The sequence below is a fragment of the Mixophyes fleayi genome, chromosome 3 (genome assembly GCF_038048845.1).
Source record: "Mixophyes fleayi isolate aMixFle1 chromosome 3, aMixFle1.hap1, whole genome shotgun sequence".
NCBI lineage: Eukaryota > Metazoa > Chordata > Amphibia > Anura > Limnodynastidae > Mixophyes > Mixophyes fleayi.
Window position 1 is genome coordinate 301,057,107 of NC_134404.1, and position 18,745 is coordinate 301,075,851.

Here is an 18,745-nt window from a genome sequence, read left to right on the forward strand (position 1 = left end):
TCTTGAAGGAGAAGTGACAGTTGGGAGTGGTTGGTGGTTGCCAGGGGTGACAGTTGGGAGTGGTTGGTGGTTGCCGGGGGTGACAGTGGGGAGTGGTTGGTGGTTGAGGCCTGGGCTATGGCCCAAATGCATGACAAAAACCTTTTTAACACCTTAAGTAGCTTGATTTGACTAGAATGCATGAGTATCATGCACGGGTTAACTTGTATATATATATATATATATATATATATATATATATACATATATATATGTACATATATATATATTATTATTATTAGTACCATTTATTTTTATAGCGCCACTAATTACGCAGCGCTGTACAGAGAACTCACTCACATCAGTCCCTGTCCCATTGGGGCTTACAGTCTAAATTCCCTAACATACACACACACACACACACACACACAGACAGACACACAGACTAGTGTCAATTTGTTAGTAGCCAATTAACCTACCAGTATGTTTTTGGAGTGTGGGAGGAAACAGGAGCACCCAGAGGAAACCCACGCAAACACGGGGAAAACATACAAACTCCTCACAGATAAGGCCATCGACAGGAATTGAACTCATGACTCCAGTGCTGTAAGGCAGAAGTGCTAACGAGTTCCGACAGCTTTTTTCGACGGACCAATTTTTAAGAGTAACTTTTGAACATTTGATGTTTGGTCCACGTGGACTTGAATCGCCCTGTCGGTTGTAGCAGGTCGGCGGAAAAATCATTAAAACGGTGCAAGCGGGCTGCTTGTGTGTTGAGTCCGATGCATGCGTGCTTCGTCCGCATTGGTTGTGATGGCACTGCTAGGCTTGTGGCGCTGCTCAGCTTGTGATTGGTCGTGTGGTCGCGCGCTGAGTGTTTACTGCAGGCGACGACCGTTATGTTTCGTTACACAACTGACGTGTGTGGGTGCGTTTACAGTGACTACGTGATGTGAGTTCCGGCACCTTTTTTCTTACAAAAAAAGCACTGTATATACATATACATATATCATGCTTGCCTACTCTCCCAGAATTTCCGGGAGGCTCTCGAATTTCGGGGAGTCCTCCCAGACGAGTAGGCAAACCTCCCAGACCCTGGAAAATGCTGAAATTCATGGCATTGAATAGCAGGGGCGGGGCTTAATCATGGACGCGCCCGCATGTCATGTGATGCGGCTGCCTGTGCGCCCCCCGGGCTGATAAATGCCAGCCCGCGCCTGGACAGAGCTATAGTTAAGTAATGACGTCATCACGCCCCCTCCTACACTCTTTCACATGATCGATTTAATATATATATATATATATATATATATATATATATATCATACTTACCTACTTTCTTCAGCTCCCTTCCGGGAGCCAGCCAGTGGAGGGGGGCGTGAAGGGGCGGGGTGGCCGAAATCGCGTCATTTCGACCCCGCCCCCTGTGACGGCATGACGCAAATTGCGTCATTTGACAGCGGGGGCGGGGCCAAACGCCGCGATTCACCGGGAATCGCGGCGTTTGGGATCTAATTCTGCCCACTTCACTAGGAAGTGGGGCACTTCCTAGTGAAGTGGGCAGAATTCGGGAGATTGCCACACTCGCCCGGGAGTCCGGGAGACTCTCACAAAATGCGGGAGTCTCCCGGACATTCCGGGAGAGTTGGCAAGTATGATATATACACACACACACACACACACACACACACACACATACATACATACATACATACACACACACTTTTGGGAACTAAAAGTTTTTCTACTCATACATATTCATTTATCAGACCTAATAGAACGAATTGGCAAGAACCAATGGAAAAATACAAATCAGAGGTCTTCAACCTAAGCTTGTCATTGATATCTCAATGGTTTCTTTTTCCACGTTTCATCACGCGAGAGTCACAACGCTGCCCCCAATTTGGGTGCGGAGTAATACGCTGCGCTGCTCACTCTAAGCATACCGGGTAATGTAGTTCTTGCGTGTGGTGTGTTGCTTGTAACGTCGTCACGTCACTGTAGAAGAAGACTACAAAACCTGGTCACAGACTCAGTTTGTACAAGGAAATAGAGGGGTGTGTGAGTCACGTGTGCCCTTCAGTGGAACTATTGGTAAAGGTGACCTGCAGCCACTCTGACGGTTCCTGTCCAGATATCAGTCGAGTTTTCCCGTCTGCTCCGGCTATTATCTGCCTGTCAAGAATAATGGTTTGTATATAGCTTCCGCCGCTGATACAACTGAGCACGTATTTTATATTCATGCAGCCTGGTCTGGCCTTTACCCTTTACAGGCATAAAACATCCACGTATGCGTTTTATTAGCGTATGATTTTATAGGATTCTGTTGCAAAGCTTGGTAATTAAGTAGCTGCACTATTTCAATCGCGATACTCATTTAGGTTATGAAACCAGCAATGAGCGGTCTTGCTACTGTCTTTGTTTTAAATATTTGGCACGTTACCAGGAGACTAACACAGCACTGCAGTCCTTAACCTTCATAAGAGTGCACTGTGTAACTTGGCCAATGATGAGCGACCAAGCTATAGAACCCCAGTAATGCTTTTTTTTTTTCCTGTATCCAGTCTTAATCTGTGCTGCAGGATACCCCAGGTTCTTTATTTTATTTATTTGTGTAGACTTTAATCTTGGTGGGTTACAGGGACCTATAGCCATATGTATTAAAGGGAATTGCTCTGCTAACATACAAATACACTTATATATGGCTAAAAATGAAAGTATATTCCAAGGTATTTAATAAAATGGTTTGTTTGTCTACAAGTAGTGGTAAAATCTTTTGGTGCAGGAACAATATGAAAAGGTAGTATATTGTGTGTACTGTTCTTTGTAAATTGATAATAAGAACATGCTCATCTCTTTATTGTGCTATTTAAAACATGTGTGGGGACTCCTTCAGCTGTTCATAAAGGTCAGCTTATAACCAGTCGCTACTTCCAGTGTGGTTACCGTTCTCATGGGGTACCCAACAGGATGTGAAAAGTACACTTGAAAAAAAACAAAAAAAAGTCAATACTGACACTGTGGCTGCTCTGATTGAAAGCTGATAAAGGGATGAACTTCACACATAATTGTACATGGCCTGATTCTCCACAGACCTTTTAATAAGGTTTAGTATCAAATGTTTAGTTGCAAATTTAAGGCAATCTTGGTGCACAATCAGTGGCAGAATTGAACAAAGTGGAGCCCATGTGGCCAAGCACCAGGATCACTTTGGAAGACCGTGAACTTGGGCTACTAGCAGTCATCTGCCTGCATTTAACATCTTCATTTTGTGCAGCAGTCTCTGCAGTATTGGTTGAATGTAGCTATGTTAATTACAAACATATTTTTGGGGCTTTGAAACCATCTGCATGTTTCAGTAGTGAATGTGAAATCAGAGTATTGGTTGGGTTTTCAAACAATATGTGACAGGGATTCGTAAACCGTGGGTTATTCTAACCTTTAGCGTTGGTACTCGTAATGCTCCTTGTAAACCTACAGTATTTTGTAGTACTAATAAACTGTTGCTCCATGGCCACTCGGTATTTATGTTGAACTGAATAAGTCAGAGCTGTTCCTATACTTCAGCAGGGTGAGAACCTTCTCTCAGATGGCTGCAGGGCTTTGGTTCTCTCCCCTTCTGGCTGTCCTCCTATTTTCCCTCCCTGTTTCTGCACAGGGGAATGTGGGTGTAGCTCAGGAGACACGCGGAGCAGAAATGCCCCTGAGCATGAACTGACTCATCTCCTTACAGGAGAGCTTTGTGAAGTGTAATATGCAGGCACTTTATAAATGATGAAATGAAAATGTTCTCTGCCTATTACACTACTTCCTAACTCTTGTAGCACAATATTGTTTTTAAATCGTTAAAGGGAAAAAATAAATAAATGACCAGCTTTACAGATTTTGGAGGCTTGCACCATATTATGGGTAATAATGAGGTGCCAGAGTGGATCTACATGAGAGGTGGGGGGTAACACAAGGTTTAGAGGCGTAGTGTTGTGCCATGGAAATCCCTTCTTCCTCTGGAAAAAAGCTCATTAATCATTTATATTTCTGAAAATGATCAGCCATCTAATCCATAAACTATGATTATGGCCATATATGTATTTAAAAGGTAGTACTGTGAAAAATCTTTGACATGCATGTGAACAAATGCTGAATTCTATGTTTAAAACCTGTGTCCTCGGCCCTGTGGATCAGAAATAGGATATCCTGCTAACATACGTTTCAATGCAGTATCTTTGCTCCTGCTTGATGAAATGCTGACTGTGTCCTTCCTGTCTTGTGTTTCAGCCTGCGCCTGTCAAAGTCCTGGTGACTGGAGCTGCTGGTCAAATTGCTTATTCCCTGCTGTATGGAATTGCTAAGGGTGATGTCTTTGGCAAAGACCAGGTAACGTTATGTTTTACAGCTTATGTAGCCTGTTACTGTGTGCACTCTGCATATAATAGAGCAAGTAATGAAACCAGTGCAAAAGAAAACTCTGGTTGCTTTGAGAAATACAGATTCTACCTGTACTTTTCTAGTGCAGGATATAAACTAAAATCAAACATTGGTTGCTAAGGGCATTACCACCTTTCCCTTTTTCTATTAGTTTTCATGTATGTTACCCAGTGCCTTATTTCTGGAAGTAAAGAAATACATTTTATATTAAAATTCCAAGGTCCCTCCAACTCACATTCTAAGTCCTCCTTATGCTACTAGCCATTAGACGTCTAGATAACCCACCTCTCTACAGTCCGTGCACATTCATCATCATCACCATTTATTTATATAGCGCCACTGATTCCGCAGCGCTCACCTTTTTGGAATCATCTTCTGCTCATCCGGACTTCCAATTATAAAGTGGCCGGGAGTAGAACAATCTGTTGCCAATCAGATGATGGGAATGCCTACAGCAGCAGATGAGTGTACTTATCTTGAGAGGGGCAGAGACCTGTCTGCTCTGATTGTATTAGGGAGGACAGGACTGCTTGTGCAGCGGCAGTATCATTATGTTGGAAGGGTAATAAAGGCTGCAGATTGAGACTGTATGGTGGAAACAGCAGAGCACAGAGTAATGAGGATCATTCTAGTGTCTGATGCTCAATATGAACCCAAGTTTATACATAGTTTCTTCACATAGATATTATATAACTCCAAAATGGTGTACAAGCTCTTCATCATGTGATTAGTGCATGCAAAGGTTAATTTTAAAACTTATAGGCTGAAGATGGAGTAATAAGAAATTGGGGACAAGTCATAATTAATCCTCTGGACACTCCAAGCTTATTGCATGACCAGAGCACCAGTGTTTTTTTTTTTGTTTTTTTTTCTTATGTGTGAAGTACGATCTGTATATACAAGAGATCATGTAATGCCTCTTCCTTAAAAATGTTCTCATGTTGTTGACTGCAGCCAATTGAGCTTGTTCTCCTGGATATTACCCCCATGATGGGTGTTTTGGACGGTGTTGTAATGGAGCTGCAGGACTGTGCCATTCCTCTGCTGAAAGGTAGGATCATGTTCATTTGTTTCATTGCCTCTACCTAGTGAGATTTCATTAACACCTTTCTATAGCCTATTACTGCTCGGGAGCTTAGAAGTAATATTCTGGATGTTTTAACACCGTTCTAGTAGACAATCCTTTTCATTGTGTTGCACATGGCTTTTATTTGTACATTTTTACAAATGGTCTTCCACTTGCCCACCACAGAACACACACAGAGGAAATGGTCTATAATAGTGGAAACATGTAAATCTTAACTAATCCATGTTATATCCTTATCGCTTCTCTTTTATGATGAGTAAAAGTTGATGTTGAGTTATTGAAACATCAACAATAAAATTGGTCACAACTCCGATCGTCACAGACCCTGCATTGAGGCTGTGGTTTCACTGTCATGCTGCTTCTCTTACCTTTCACCTGCATTCAATAATGTAATGGGCTGCAATGGTGCTCCAGTGCTTATTTATAGAAGTCTTGGGGCCTGATTCATTAAGGATCTTAAATGAAGAGGTATCTTATTTCAGTCTCCTGGACAAAACCATGTTACAATACAAGGGGTGCAAATGAGTGTTCTGTTTTGCACATAAGTTAAATACTGACTGTTTTTTCATGTAGCACACAAATACTTGATAGCTTATTTGTACACTGAAATTTAAAGTTTATATGTGTTACATGAAAAAACAGTCAGCATTTAACTTCTGTGCAAAACAGAACTCATTTGCACCCCTTGCATTGTAACATGGTTTTGTCCAGGAGACTGAAATAAGATACCTCTTAATTTAAGATCCTTAATGAATCGGGCCCATGGTTACTAAACTGGGAGGAGGTAAATAATTTTTTTGGTGTTTAGTATGCAATCTATATGCTGTACAGCACATATTGGGCTGTAAAAGGAAAATAACATACGCATTGCTTTCAATTGTGAATTTTGATAACCTCTTTCCCTTAAGTGCAGTGTCATTTCTCTTCGGAGCAGTCTCTGAAAAGCTGTATTCTAAACATGATCTATACACCATTCTCTTATGGTGCAGTTGATTGGACTTCCATTTGTCCCTATGGTTCAGTCTGTGCTTGCTGTGCATTTTAACAAACCATGCAGCAGTATTTTTAATTAAGGTGCAAGAGCAAAGCAAAAAAACAGATGCATATTTGCTCCTGAACAAATCCTGTTACAATGCAAGGGATGCAAATGTATTTAATTTTCTTGCATGCAGGGATATCCTGGCTGCTATTGCATGTAGCACACAAATACCGGACCACTTAAATTATTTTTCTACAATTTAATGTTTAACACCCCACTCTTCAACTCTAAATCTGTCTGTTTAAGCTTTCCCCGTCCCTTGCAACATGGTTTTGCCAAGGTGCAAATTTGCTTTTTTTTTTTTTTTCTTTTCTTTGGTCCTTTCTTTGTGTGTAACAATCAGGTAACAGCATGAACAGAAATCAAAGCAAATTCACTTTGATGTGTACACACGGTCGCCTAACCCATTAATGAGAAAATAGTATTCTGAAACAAAGTTCAGAATTGATTAATTCATGTGCTGTTGATTGTTATCTGTAGGATAAAGGTTAAATCTACATGCTACTTGAGAGAGCAACTTGTTTACAGTATTCTATTTTATGACATACAAATATATTTGAGGTGGGGGTTTGTGTTTTGTTTTTTCTGCTCCCAACAGTTGCTCTCGTACACCTTCAGCAAGTCTACAGCAGCTTAGTGAACACAACTCAACTCACACTGTATGTACAATAGGACTAAGTGTCTTCTATGGAACTTACCCAGGTGAAAGAGTTGACTGGGAGAATATACAGAAAAGTGCACCTTTTTAAATACAAAAACTTGCATTCAATAAAACTAATCAAACTACAATGGTTTCTTTTAAGAAGGTAAAATTATTCTTAACTTTATTATTTCTTGCCTCTGGAGATCCTTTAAGAACACATTGACAGTGGAATGCAAGTTGGTAAATGATCGACCCGATACTACTAGAAATTTGCAACCATCCTCACCCCACACCTGACGATTTATAACCAAATCCACGAGTGGGCATCATATCTGCGATCTAGCATCCAGACTATATGGCTTTTCCCTGCATCCCTCCCCAGTAATCCCTCTTTTCAATTCTCCAGAGTTTCCTCCAGGTTTACAACCGCCGCATTTGCTCCCTGTTCTCCCGTGGGATCTGTTATCTGAATGATGTCAACTGTACCCTCTTTAGTCCCCCAATTATCTGACATCCAAAGTGCATTTGGCCTGCCCACACAATACTTTTTGTCAATATTTACAAATCCACAATCTCCACTATACAGTTAAGTCCCACCTTACCTCTTGCCCTGCTATCACCATTGTGCTTGCGCTGAGAATCAATGCCTGGTCTGATCTCTACTATCTACTCTGAATTGACCACCCTGCGACCCTCATGAAGTTGCTTGGGAACATGACTTGGGAAACCCCCTTGATGACAAAGACTGGACTGATATTCGAGATAATGCTGCCTCTAGCTCAATCTGTGTTCGTATAAAAGAAAATGTATACAAACTTCTGTTTCAATGATACTATGTCCTGGTGTGGTACTCCGCATCACAAAATGTTTGGCCAACTTCTCCAACAGATGCTGGCGTAGGCTGTCTTCATATTTGGTGGGACTGCAGAAAATAACCCGATTCTGGTGGGAAATTAAAGCACTCATAAAATCCATTATCCAGATCAATGTCCCGATAGAATGAATATTTGTCCTCCTGCCCCTTGGATTCCCCTCAGCTACTGATCACCAAAACATTTTGGCCCGTCATATTATATCTGCAGCCAAATTGCCTCTGACTGGAAACATACAGCTCCCCCTTCTCTACCTTCTGGTACCAGGATGTGGCAGGTTCACTGCCTGCAATTCATGACTAGTATCATTAATAATACCTCTAAAAACTTCAAGGTTTGGGATACCTGGTTGTTCTACCACCAATACTGCTCCCCTTCACATAAATTACATTCCAGGTCCTCCCATCTCCCTTCCTTTTAATCTTTAGGTGTTTCTTTGCCATTCTCTCCCTCTTTTGCTGTACTTTCCTCTCCTCTTTCGTTCCCTCTCTTCTCTTTCGACTGATCTCTCCTCTTTCTTCTCCTTGTGTTTTTTTTGTTTTTTGTTTTTTTCACTCTGATCTTATGTTAATCTAGCTATCAATTAAAATTGTCAGTTGCGATCAATGTGGCTCAATGTACAAAGATTTAATAGCAGGATGCAAAAAACAATAATTGAATAAAGTACAGCGGATACATGCATAGCGCCCTGAATCCAGCATACAGTCATTTAATCCTGAAGTCTGTGGTCAAAGTAGACAGTATGATGGTCTTAATGCCTGGTTTATATACAGTTTGGGGTACATTAAAAAAAAAAGTGATGTCATGGCAATTTTTCATTGGTCAGGATTTAGGACAGTCCAGTATAATGCAGGACATAGGTCTGTTCGAACGATGTCCTCCAAGGGTGGGGGTCAACTCCAACAGCTGCCTATATTTCCCTCCAAAAAGCTAGTTCAAACTGGTCTATAAACATTACAAACACAGGGTCATTTTGACCATTTATCCTTTATCATCCATAACTTGCGTAAGCAAGGTGCGATCGCTTAGCCGACAGTAGTGGATGTCTGATGGTAAAAAGTGGATTAAAATTACCCTAAACATAAGTTTCCTATATCCTGAACCTTGGATATCAATAAAGTGGCTTTAACAATATTGTATTAAACTCTTCTCTATTACATTTGGTTATAAAAGACTGTGTTGGAACTGTATTACAGTGAACTATTTACAAATGAATGTGAGTGTACGCACGTGTTATTGATAAACGCACTTCCAGGTCGTAGCGTGCGATTCACATATTTTCTGATAAAGCCAATTAAATTGATGGTTATTAATTTAAAACTACTCATCCAACTATTCGACTTACAATACAATTAAACACGCAGTCTTTGTCCCTACATTGTCCCTGAATACTTCTGTCTCCTCCCTTCAGATTTTGTTGTGTCTGTTTTGGGGTTTTTGTTTTGACTATTAATAAAGACCTTTTATAAATTGCTATATATATTCTGGTAAATGGCTGGATAGATATGCCTTATTTACCAAGCTCATACCATGGTTTGAAATGCTGTATTGTTTTTACAGAGGTGATTGCTACAGACAAGGAAGAAGTGGCCTTTAAAGACCTGGATGTTGCCATTCTGGTGGGCTCCATGCCAAGAGAGAGGGCATGGAAAGAAAAGACTTGTTGAAGGCCAATGTGAAAATCTTTAAGTCTCAGGGTGCTGCGCTGGATAAATATTCTAAGAAGACTGTCAAGGTGACTGGCCCCTTCTCCAAGGGAAGACCCTACTCTGATCATGGATTATTTTTATTTATATATCTATACCTCCCAATGGCTCTACTATATTGGCCTATTGGCTCAGTTATACTCTCCTGGAAGTCTTTATTAAACTGCTTTGTGTTAATTTTGGGGGGTTGGTCTGGGTGTTTTCCACTTGGGCAGAGGGATTTATAAAATATATATACATACATACATACATACATACACATATTTATATTTATTATTTTTCTCTTCATGACGTATTTGCTTTACTATTGAGCTATCTGGCTGAAATGCCACAAACATATTCTTATCTAACTACTTAATTACCCTAATTTACCAAATCGATTACATAACACTTACTAGACTTGCACAACAAAGGTTAGAAATGGGTGCAAGGTCTAGTAAGTGTTCATCAAAGAGCTGTATTAAAGTGGACTACACGGCAGAGGCAGCCATTTTCTGGTTGAGCAAATATTTTGCTCATCTGGTCACTGAGACATGGCTACCTCTACTATGTGTAGGTGACAGTTCTACTATAATTCTAACCTTTTCATATGTGGCTTTTATATGATGCTGATAAGTGGGTCTGCAATTGCCAAATGCAAACCTGTTAATAACCTCCATTGTTCCAGGTGATTGTTGTGGGTAATCCTGCAAATACCAACTGCCTAACTGCACTTAAGTCTGCTCCATCCATCCCTAAAGAGAACTTCAGTTGCCTGACCCGTTTAGATCACAACAGAGCTAAAGCTCAGGTAAGAGATGATATCTTGTATTGCATGCTCTGTAAACATAGTTGGAACTTCTTGTAAATAAGCAGCTAGAATGTAAGCTCTTGTGGGCAGGGTCCTCTTTACCTATTGTCTGACTCCCACGTACGTCCTGTCACGTCTTTTGCAGCATTCTATGTGAGTCCCCAAAGCATTGCTCGCACATCTTATGTGTACTACCTCATGTATTTGTTACTTGCTTCTGTATCCAGCGCGCCGAAATCTGTGGTGCCAAATAAATAAACTACATAACCAGTCTGCTGGGTGATGTGGCTGGATTTGTCACTTTAGGGGCAATTTTATCAAGGGGGGGGGGGTCCTACATCTGAAGTCATGAGTTTTCATTGGTGAGGGTGATTTTTGTTCTCCTTTGTCTTGTCCAGTACATGAAACGGTCACTGCGCTAGTGCTGTTTTCACAGGTAGTAACCCGTGCTGGCCTTTGCCTCTTCAACAAGCATAGTTGCGGTACTTGTATCTGTTAACATAGCAACAATCGTATTATGCAGCGCTGTACAGTTGTCATTCATATCTGTTAATACCATTTTAGGATGGAGATACCTGCTTAAAGTCCTTTTTAATGTTCGTTTTGTTTTTTTCTAATTTAGCTTAAAGTGGACTCAACTATGCATAGTGAAGGCAGCTATTTTCTTGGCTACTAGTAATGAAAATTGAACCTGTCCATTTACTATGAACTAGTGACCTTATTGAGACAAAGGATGATCTGTGCCTTGGCTTTAGATTCTAGTAAATTAATAGGCAGAATATTTGTTCAGAAAAATATCTGTCTGTATTGTATGGAGATGACGACTGACCCACAAGCTGATCTCCAGGCAATATCTGTTTTCATTTAATAATTCAATAACCAAGAGTCCATGTTCTATATATGTAATGGGAGGTGTGTGAGGAGCTGTGTATGTGGTGGTGAAGTTGGCACGCACATCTACACAGTCCACTCGCACCACCAAGATTTACTTGGGTTTATTTTCTTTCAGATTGCTCTTCGTTTGAACACAACATCTAATGCTGTGAAGAATGTGATTATTTGGGGAAATCACTCCTCCACCCAGTACCCCGATGTCAGTCATGCCACTGTACATCTGGAAGGGAAGGATGTTTCTGTGCATGATGCTGTGAAGGACGACAGCTGGCTAAAAGGGAAATTTATCTCTGTAAGGAAAGCGTTTTGTGTATAAAAATACATGTATTGCTAAATGTGTTTTGTATTTCTAGTCTTGGGTTTCTCCATCTGATCTTTGTCTCCTCCTAGTGGCAGGTCACAAATACAATTGACTACAGCTAGTTAAATTTAACAAATTTCAGTTAATAAAATTCATGCAAAAATTAGCAATTGCAGACATCTAGGGTACTAGATAAGAACTAGAGGAACCACCATTCTGTATACTCTACCTTGTAAAAATTGACTTTTCATATCATAGGTTTTAGTATTTGTGTTTTATTACTAAAGTGATTTAGCCCTGCTATCACATCTCGCTGCTCTTCACTACTTATTGCAGGAATACGTTCCTAAATAGTTGACAGCCCTTTATTAATTTGCAGTTGCTAGTACTGGGGATCTGTGGAATAATCTGTTATGTACACTGCTGAAGCTGAATAGTGCAGTGTGGAAGAAAACTGGCCAATAGTGCTGTATTTGACGCTCTTTCAGCCTATTTGAACAGTTTTCGGGTGGGGGAGATCAGAGAGTACCTCACCCTGCTTACACCTGAGCCCCAGCCTAATGATAGGTTGAGGTGGTAGGACCTCTTCTGATAGTGAGTGTCTTACAGATGTGCTGAAAATGGGTCTTGGCAACCCTTGTTGGCACTAAGTTGAGAGTTGGTAATCTTCATGCTTTGTGGAGCCATCTGTCTGGGTGTTTGGGATATAACAGCCAATCCACATTCTGCAGAAAACTAAAAAGATTGCAGCATAAGTGACCATCTACAGTTTGCAGCTTGGTGAGAATGGGTAAAATTATTGGTGAATGAATATTTGTTTGATTGTTGGGGCTTTAAAAATGTGTGTAAAGTAGAATCATGTCTGTCCCTGTATTTGTGAAAAAGGTTTGTTCGTTGCCCAGGTAATGTCTGATATATTGGCACAGGTTGCTTGGCACTATTGGTAAAGCTTTCTGGTGTATATTTGGTAATATCCTCCTAATATAAGAGTCTAATTATTTAACGTGTGTATATTCAGATAGGGAATGTGATGTATACATCTTCAGTTAGTTTGCTACCCAAGAGCATAGTAAAACCCACAAAAGCTAAGCACATTAGTGTTACCAGTTGCTGAAGCAATTTAAAGCCTGTCTCCATCTCTCGTAGACTGTGCAGCAGCGCGGTGCTGCGGTTATAGCAGCAAGGAAATTATCCAGTGCGATGTCTGCTGCCAAGCCATCTGTGATCATGTGAGAGACATCTGGTTTGGAACCCCAGAGGTAATTAATGGGCAACTGTGTGATTTTTATGTAGGGAGTTGGAGAAAATGTCATGGTCTACAGATGCCCTTAACTTTAATTATACATTTACTAAACTGCCTATGCCCAGAGACCCCTGTGTCACCAATACTCTTATGGATACGTATAAGTTGTGTAAGTATTTGATATTTCTCGTCACTACATCTATATACAGCAATGCTTACTGAAACAGTTTTACCCCACTTCCCCTGAATATGCATAAGAAAAGATCACCTTGCATTATGTTGGCGCTGTTGGTAAAAGGACTAAGTGATGCAACAAGAAGCGTTTCCCTTAACAGAAATCCAGCATGCGCCTTGGTGCTTTATAATGTCCTGTTGAATGAGAATATTTGCTGCTGATGACTTATCATTCTAGATAGAGTAAATGAAATGTATTGACTTTGTTACTAACTATTCTGATTCTGTCTTTAGGGAGAATATGTCTCTATGGGTGTTATTTCTGATGGAAACTGTTATGGGGTGCCAGAGGAACTGCTTTATTCATTCCCTGTCAAAATCAAGGTACTTGGTGTCATATGCAGTCTTTCTTGCCTACCGAAAATATATCTCCCTAGAAGTGCTATGAAATGTAACTAGTACCCAGTCGTTACACTGATTTCACAGCAGTGCAGTAGCTTTAAGCACGGCTAGTTTCCAAATAAATGCAGCAATTACAATATGACTTGATGTAGCCAAAAATGGGATATAAGAAAAGGACATATCAAATATGCATATCTATGTATTGCTACAAGAGAAGGAAAGACAATCCTCAAAGTAATTATAGATGCTGTGGTCTAATATTTTTAGAGCAACCTTATTGGGCGACATGCTAAACATACATTCAATTATCTCCAATGTATTCTCTCCACTGTAGTAAAGTTTATCATTTTGAATTACTGAGAACAGTAATAGTCTATACCCTTAGAAGGTGCAATTTAATTGCATCATAAGAGGACTTTCTGTGGTTTACTACAAGTCAGTGGCTATAACCATCTAACTCATTGCAAGAGGAGAATAAATAATTTTGAAATGCATGAAAAGGGACATGAAATGTAACATGAAGCATTTTAGAGACATGAGTGTAATGAACCTGTTAATGACACTGGGGAAAATAATATTGGTAAGTGGTTATTGATATATGATAAAACTCTTTCATGTAAAGAGAAGCTGTTACAAAACATTCTTATAACCTTATTATACAGCAAAGTGACATTGTGAAATCTTTGCAAATCCTCCAATTTCAACAATAATTAAGAAGGTCTTTTATATTTATAAGAGATAAATGTGTTACAAATATTGGTAATGAGAATTCAACAAAATAGGTTGTGAAAACCAGCCGATTGGTTATTAATCAGAATGTTCTTTGTAAATTCACTGTTCTAAATCTTTATATTCACTCTTGATACTTTTTCTAATTACTATATTGCTAAGCATGGGTAATTTTGGACAATTTTAAAGATTATAATGTAATTTTTAACAAATTTATTGGACCTGATAGAGTGCCTCTCCTACAGAGACCACCTTTTCTTATAGCTTTTGTGATCTACGTTACCCAGCAGTGTTTCAGTGATTTGTTCCTCAAATTAATGTCACTTGAATTTTTTTTTTTTTTTGCATTCCCTCACCCCAAAATATCTATTCTAACCTTATACAGGACAAGACCTGGAAAATAGTTGAAGGGCTGAAAGTCGATGAGTTTTCTCGTGAGAAGATGGATTTAACAGCCAATGAACTTAAAGAAGAAAAGGAAACTGCCTTTGAATTCCTCGCAATTGCATGACTGGAGATCGATTCACAAATACACTTAGCCTCTGAGAAAGTGAAAAGTTGTCTTTAAGATTTAGTACCAAGTGCTTATTTATGTCTAACATGGCTTGGTCTAGCAAAGTCATTTCAAGGTCACATCTGAGTTTTGTATCTGTCACTAGTTTGTCATTCCTAGTAGTAGTGAATAAATAACACCCAGTTGGGTTTAAACATTGTCTTGGCTGTGAAGCATTGTTTCTGCACTGTTTTACCTGAAGTAGCTGAATGGAAGTCTGTCTCCTGTAAATGATCATTTTTAGACCTTCCTATAGTGTATTTAATAGGCTTACAAGTTAGTCTGGTAAGCACTTAAAATATCTCCTCACCACTCGCCTAACTTACAGCCTTGTTTCTAATGGGCTTATGAAATGCTTGTAATTTTATTTCGGTATACCATAGAAACATCTGACAGTCTAAACACTGAAGCAGCGATCCTTGTGAAAACCAATACTTGTCTTTCTCAAACCTTTTGTCCATGACTGCAGTGGATCCTTATCGCGGGCATCACTATCATTTTGGGACCACAACTTAAGTGTCCGATGTAGCACCTTGTAACTCGTAGTTTTTTTTTTTTTTTTAGTTTTGTTTTTTTAAACTAGTCTGTCTGTTTTTTTTGTGGTTATCACACTTTGGAGAAGGTTAGCAATGGTTACTGAAATCTAAGATTTTACCCTAGATGTGCACTGAACTGAGAAGTCCAGGAGGTGTTGTTTTTTTTTTGGGGGGGGGGGGGGGGGGGGTTGAGACTGAATTTGACTGACTCCTTGTTTGCTGAGCTACTGCAAGAAGTAAAGCCTGCTGGTGGACTGCAGATTCCTGGGACCCAGCTAGTGCTGCAGCATAGATGTGGTTCCCTGACCTGGTTCCCGCTTACTCTCCTCAACTCTACAGAACGACCATCAAACTAGAAACCTAACAGGCATCACCTGAATCCCCTGCTGGATTGGTCATGACGGGTTGTTGGCATCCATCTACATTTTGGCTTAACAAGGTGGTTTGTCCCAGCTACAAATTAAGTGAGGTGTGAACATGCCATAGTAAATCCTAAGCTGTAGCCATTATGTCTAAAGGTCTTCCTTTTGACAGAGGTTTCCCACAAGACCTTAGAAGAAAAAAATACAAGAAATGTATCTTCATGTTTTGGTAACTTTATAGTCCAAAACCAGTGTCAACTTTTTTTTTTTTTTGCTAAGATGTAAGAACTCTAGAACCCATACAAGAAGGCAACATATCACAGGTAGTGATTTGTATTGGGTTATGGACCCTGTAGTAGATTACTCCATGGCCTCCAACACAAACACTTTCTGAACTGGTAAGAAGCATGTTAGGGGGACACCAGCTGGTCAGTGCTTGGTGACTTCCACACCTTCTGTACTATACATCATCTTCCTCCATACCTACAGTTTATTCTAGAACTTACTACATTTTTAGTTGGTCACAGACATTTCATATTTGGAAGGCACCACAAACCTCTGCAGGGGTGTACAGTAGGGAAACTTGGATATACATAAACCGGGAGCATACATGGTAGACAAAATAAATGCAGACCTAAAAACAAAGGGTTTGAAGGACAGGACCCTGCTCATTATAGAGCTTACATGCTAAGTGGAAGAGGTCACGGCTGAATTAAGAGGAGTAAATGTGGCTGAAAGTGGAGCTGAGGAGAGTTGAGTGTGAATAGTGTTATCTGGGATAAGACGAGCACTAAAAGGAAAATGGATTTTCAGAGAGAGTTTAAAGATTTGCAAGCTGTGGGAAAGTCTGCTTGGGTGTGGCAGGGAATTCCATAAGTGGGGAGCAGTACGGGGAGAAATCTTTTATTTATAGACCTTTGCATTTGATTTGATTTTTTTTTTTTTTTTTTTTTTTTTTTTTTTATAAATTAACTCTTCCAGATCTTGGTTAAGGCTCAAATTGAAATAGCCATAAAAAATTATGTCCCTTAATGACAGACAAAATATGTCAAAGATTACAGTATGGGAGACTTGCTTGTGTGGAATCTGGAAACTATACAGATGGGTTCTCTAGTAAAGGAAAAGTGGGGAAAAAACAGCACTTTCAAAAATAGAAATTTTAGAAACTTCTCATAAGATGTCTCCCTCTAGTAATACATTTAAAGTGTAATATTACTTGAATACCTTAAAACAATAGCATGTTCAAGGGTTTTTGTAAAAATATGGGTGTCAAGAATACCCATTCACCATAGGAGAATTAGACCAAGCTTTATCAGCCGCAGCTAATGGGAAGCGCAAAGGTCCAGATGGATTCCCAATAATATATTACAAAACTTTAAGAAGAAACTAGTGGCTTTACTATTTTAGGCCTTCAATGTTATCTACAAGGATACATTTTAGATAAGTATCATGAAGTCATATCTGCTTGCCCTGGCTAATATTGCCTCGGTTAGCGAAGTTTCCTTGATTTTTACCAATCTACTGTTGGACCTACATTACATTGTTGGAGATTTAATATTTAAATCTAATTGCACCTAATATTTAACCTCATTAATTTACATATCGGAGTCCCACCAAGCCTTTCTCCTATTAACTTAAAATCATGGTTACAGATAGGGACCCTCCAAATTGGCCAGCAGGTAGATGCTCGGTCAGTGGTCCCAATCAAGGCACGTTATTAAAAGCCTAAGACAAAATAACACCCTTCTCCAGGAACGCGCTACCTATGAGTTGATCTGTACCGATTCTGGTGAACATATATAAGTTCATCTTAGAAATGGCCTGTGACCCTCTCCTAAGTATACGAAAACCTGGAACAGAGACATGGGTTTACGTACTGAAGATTAGCAATGACTCCAGATCTTTAAGTTTGCCTGTGTGTGTTCAGTTATTGTTTCAGTGGTCAAGACACAATTCAATATTGTATCCAGATAGTATAGATACTGGAGTATATTCAATAAAATATTCCCAGGTCTTTCAAACCAGTGCTGGAAATATAATGATGGATCAGGGATTGCAATCCATACCTGGTGGGGCTGCTAAAAGCTAACATAAAAAAACAGTCCGTATTTAACTTATGTGCAAAACAGAATACTAATTTGCACCCCTTGCATTGTAACATGGTTTTGTCCAGGAGACTGAAATAAGAAGTTTCTTAAGTTAAGATCCTTAATGATTCAGGCCCTGGGAGACCAAATGGTTTGTTAGCACAATCATACGGCTTCATAAAGAACATATAATGGCAGGACATTTTTAACAGTAAGGGGCATATTCAATTAGCTTTTGGATTCGCGGTAACGCGCGTTGCCGCGAAAAGTGCGTGTTCTTGCGGGTATTACGGTACCGCATTACCGCGGATTTTCGTTCGCAACCCTATGGGCTGCGAACGAAAATCCACGTTATTGCGGTACCGTGTATTACGTTTCGCGGCTGTTCCGGCGCGTTACCGCGAATCCAAAAGCTAATTGAATATGCCCCTAAGAGTCTTAAGGGGGGAATTAAATTAGTCGCAATGTTCTCAGAAACATTGCGGGTGCGCAGTTTTACCGTTACTACGCTCAGTTATTACTATATTAATGAAGATAATCTAATATCAGGATAAGGGTTGTCAATTAAGACACTAAGAGATGCAATTTTATTACAATAATAACAAATTAATAAAGCTTTAATAATGCATCCCATATAGTGTTATAATAGATTAGCTGCAGAATTAACAGCTTACTATTTATATTTATTACACTACACAGCTAATTAACCATAATATGAGCAGTTGTAAAAATTAAATGTACATAATAACTATCCCTTACAAACTATCATATTGTCTGTATTTATGATATTTCTGGACAAATTACTTTTATGGGTTTTGCTGTCTTGGTGGCATAATTATTAAGATAGCGTGAGAAACAGATATTACTATTGGGACCAATCTGTACATAATGGTTCAAATATTGGCATAGCAGTTGAATAAAGA

The 18,745-nt window shown here is 39.6% G+C and overlaps 1 protein-coding gene across 1 annotated transcript; it reads left to right on the plus strand.

Moving 5' to 3' along the window:
- Positions 1–2,018: 2,018 nt before the first annotated feature.
- On the plus strand, positions 2,019–14,997 carry MDH1 (malate dehydrogenase 1). The gene is given in 11 exon segments (XM_075203894.1): positions 2,019–2,169; positions 4,255–4,353; positions 5,359–5,455; positions 9,606–9,677; positions 9,680–9,780; positions 10,419–10,541; positions 11,551–11,727; positions 12,883–12,949; positions 12,952–12,995; positions 13,448–13,537; positions 14,670–14,997. Coding segments are annotated over 11 exon segments (999 nt in total). The 5' UTR covers positions 2,019–2,166; the 3' UTR covers positions 14,796–14,997.
- The last annotated feature ends 3,748 nt before the right edge of the window (positions 14,998–18,745 follow it).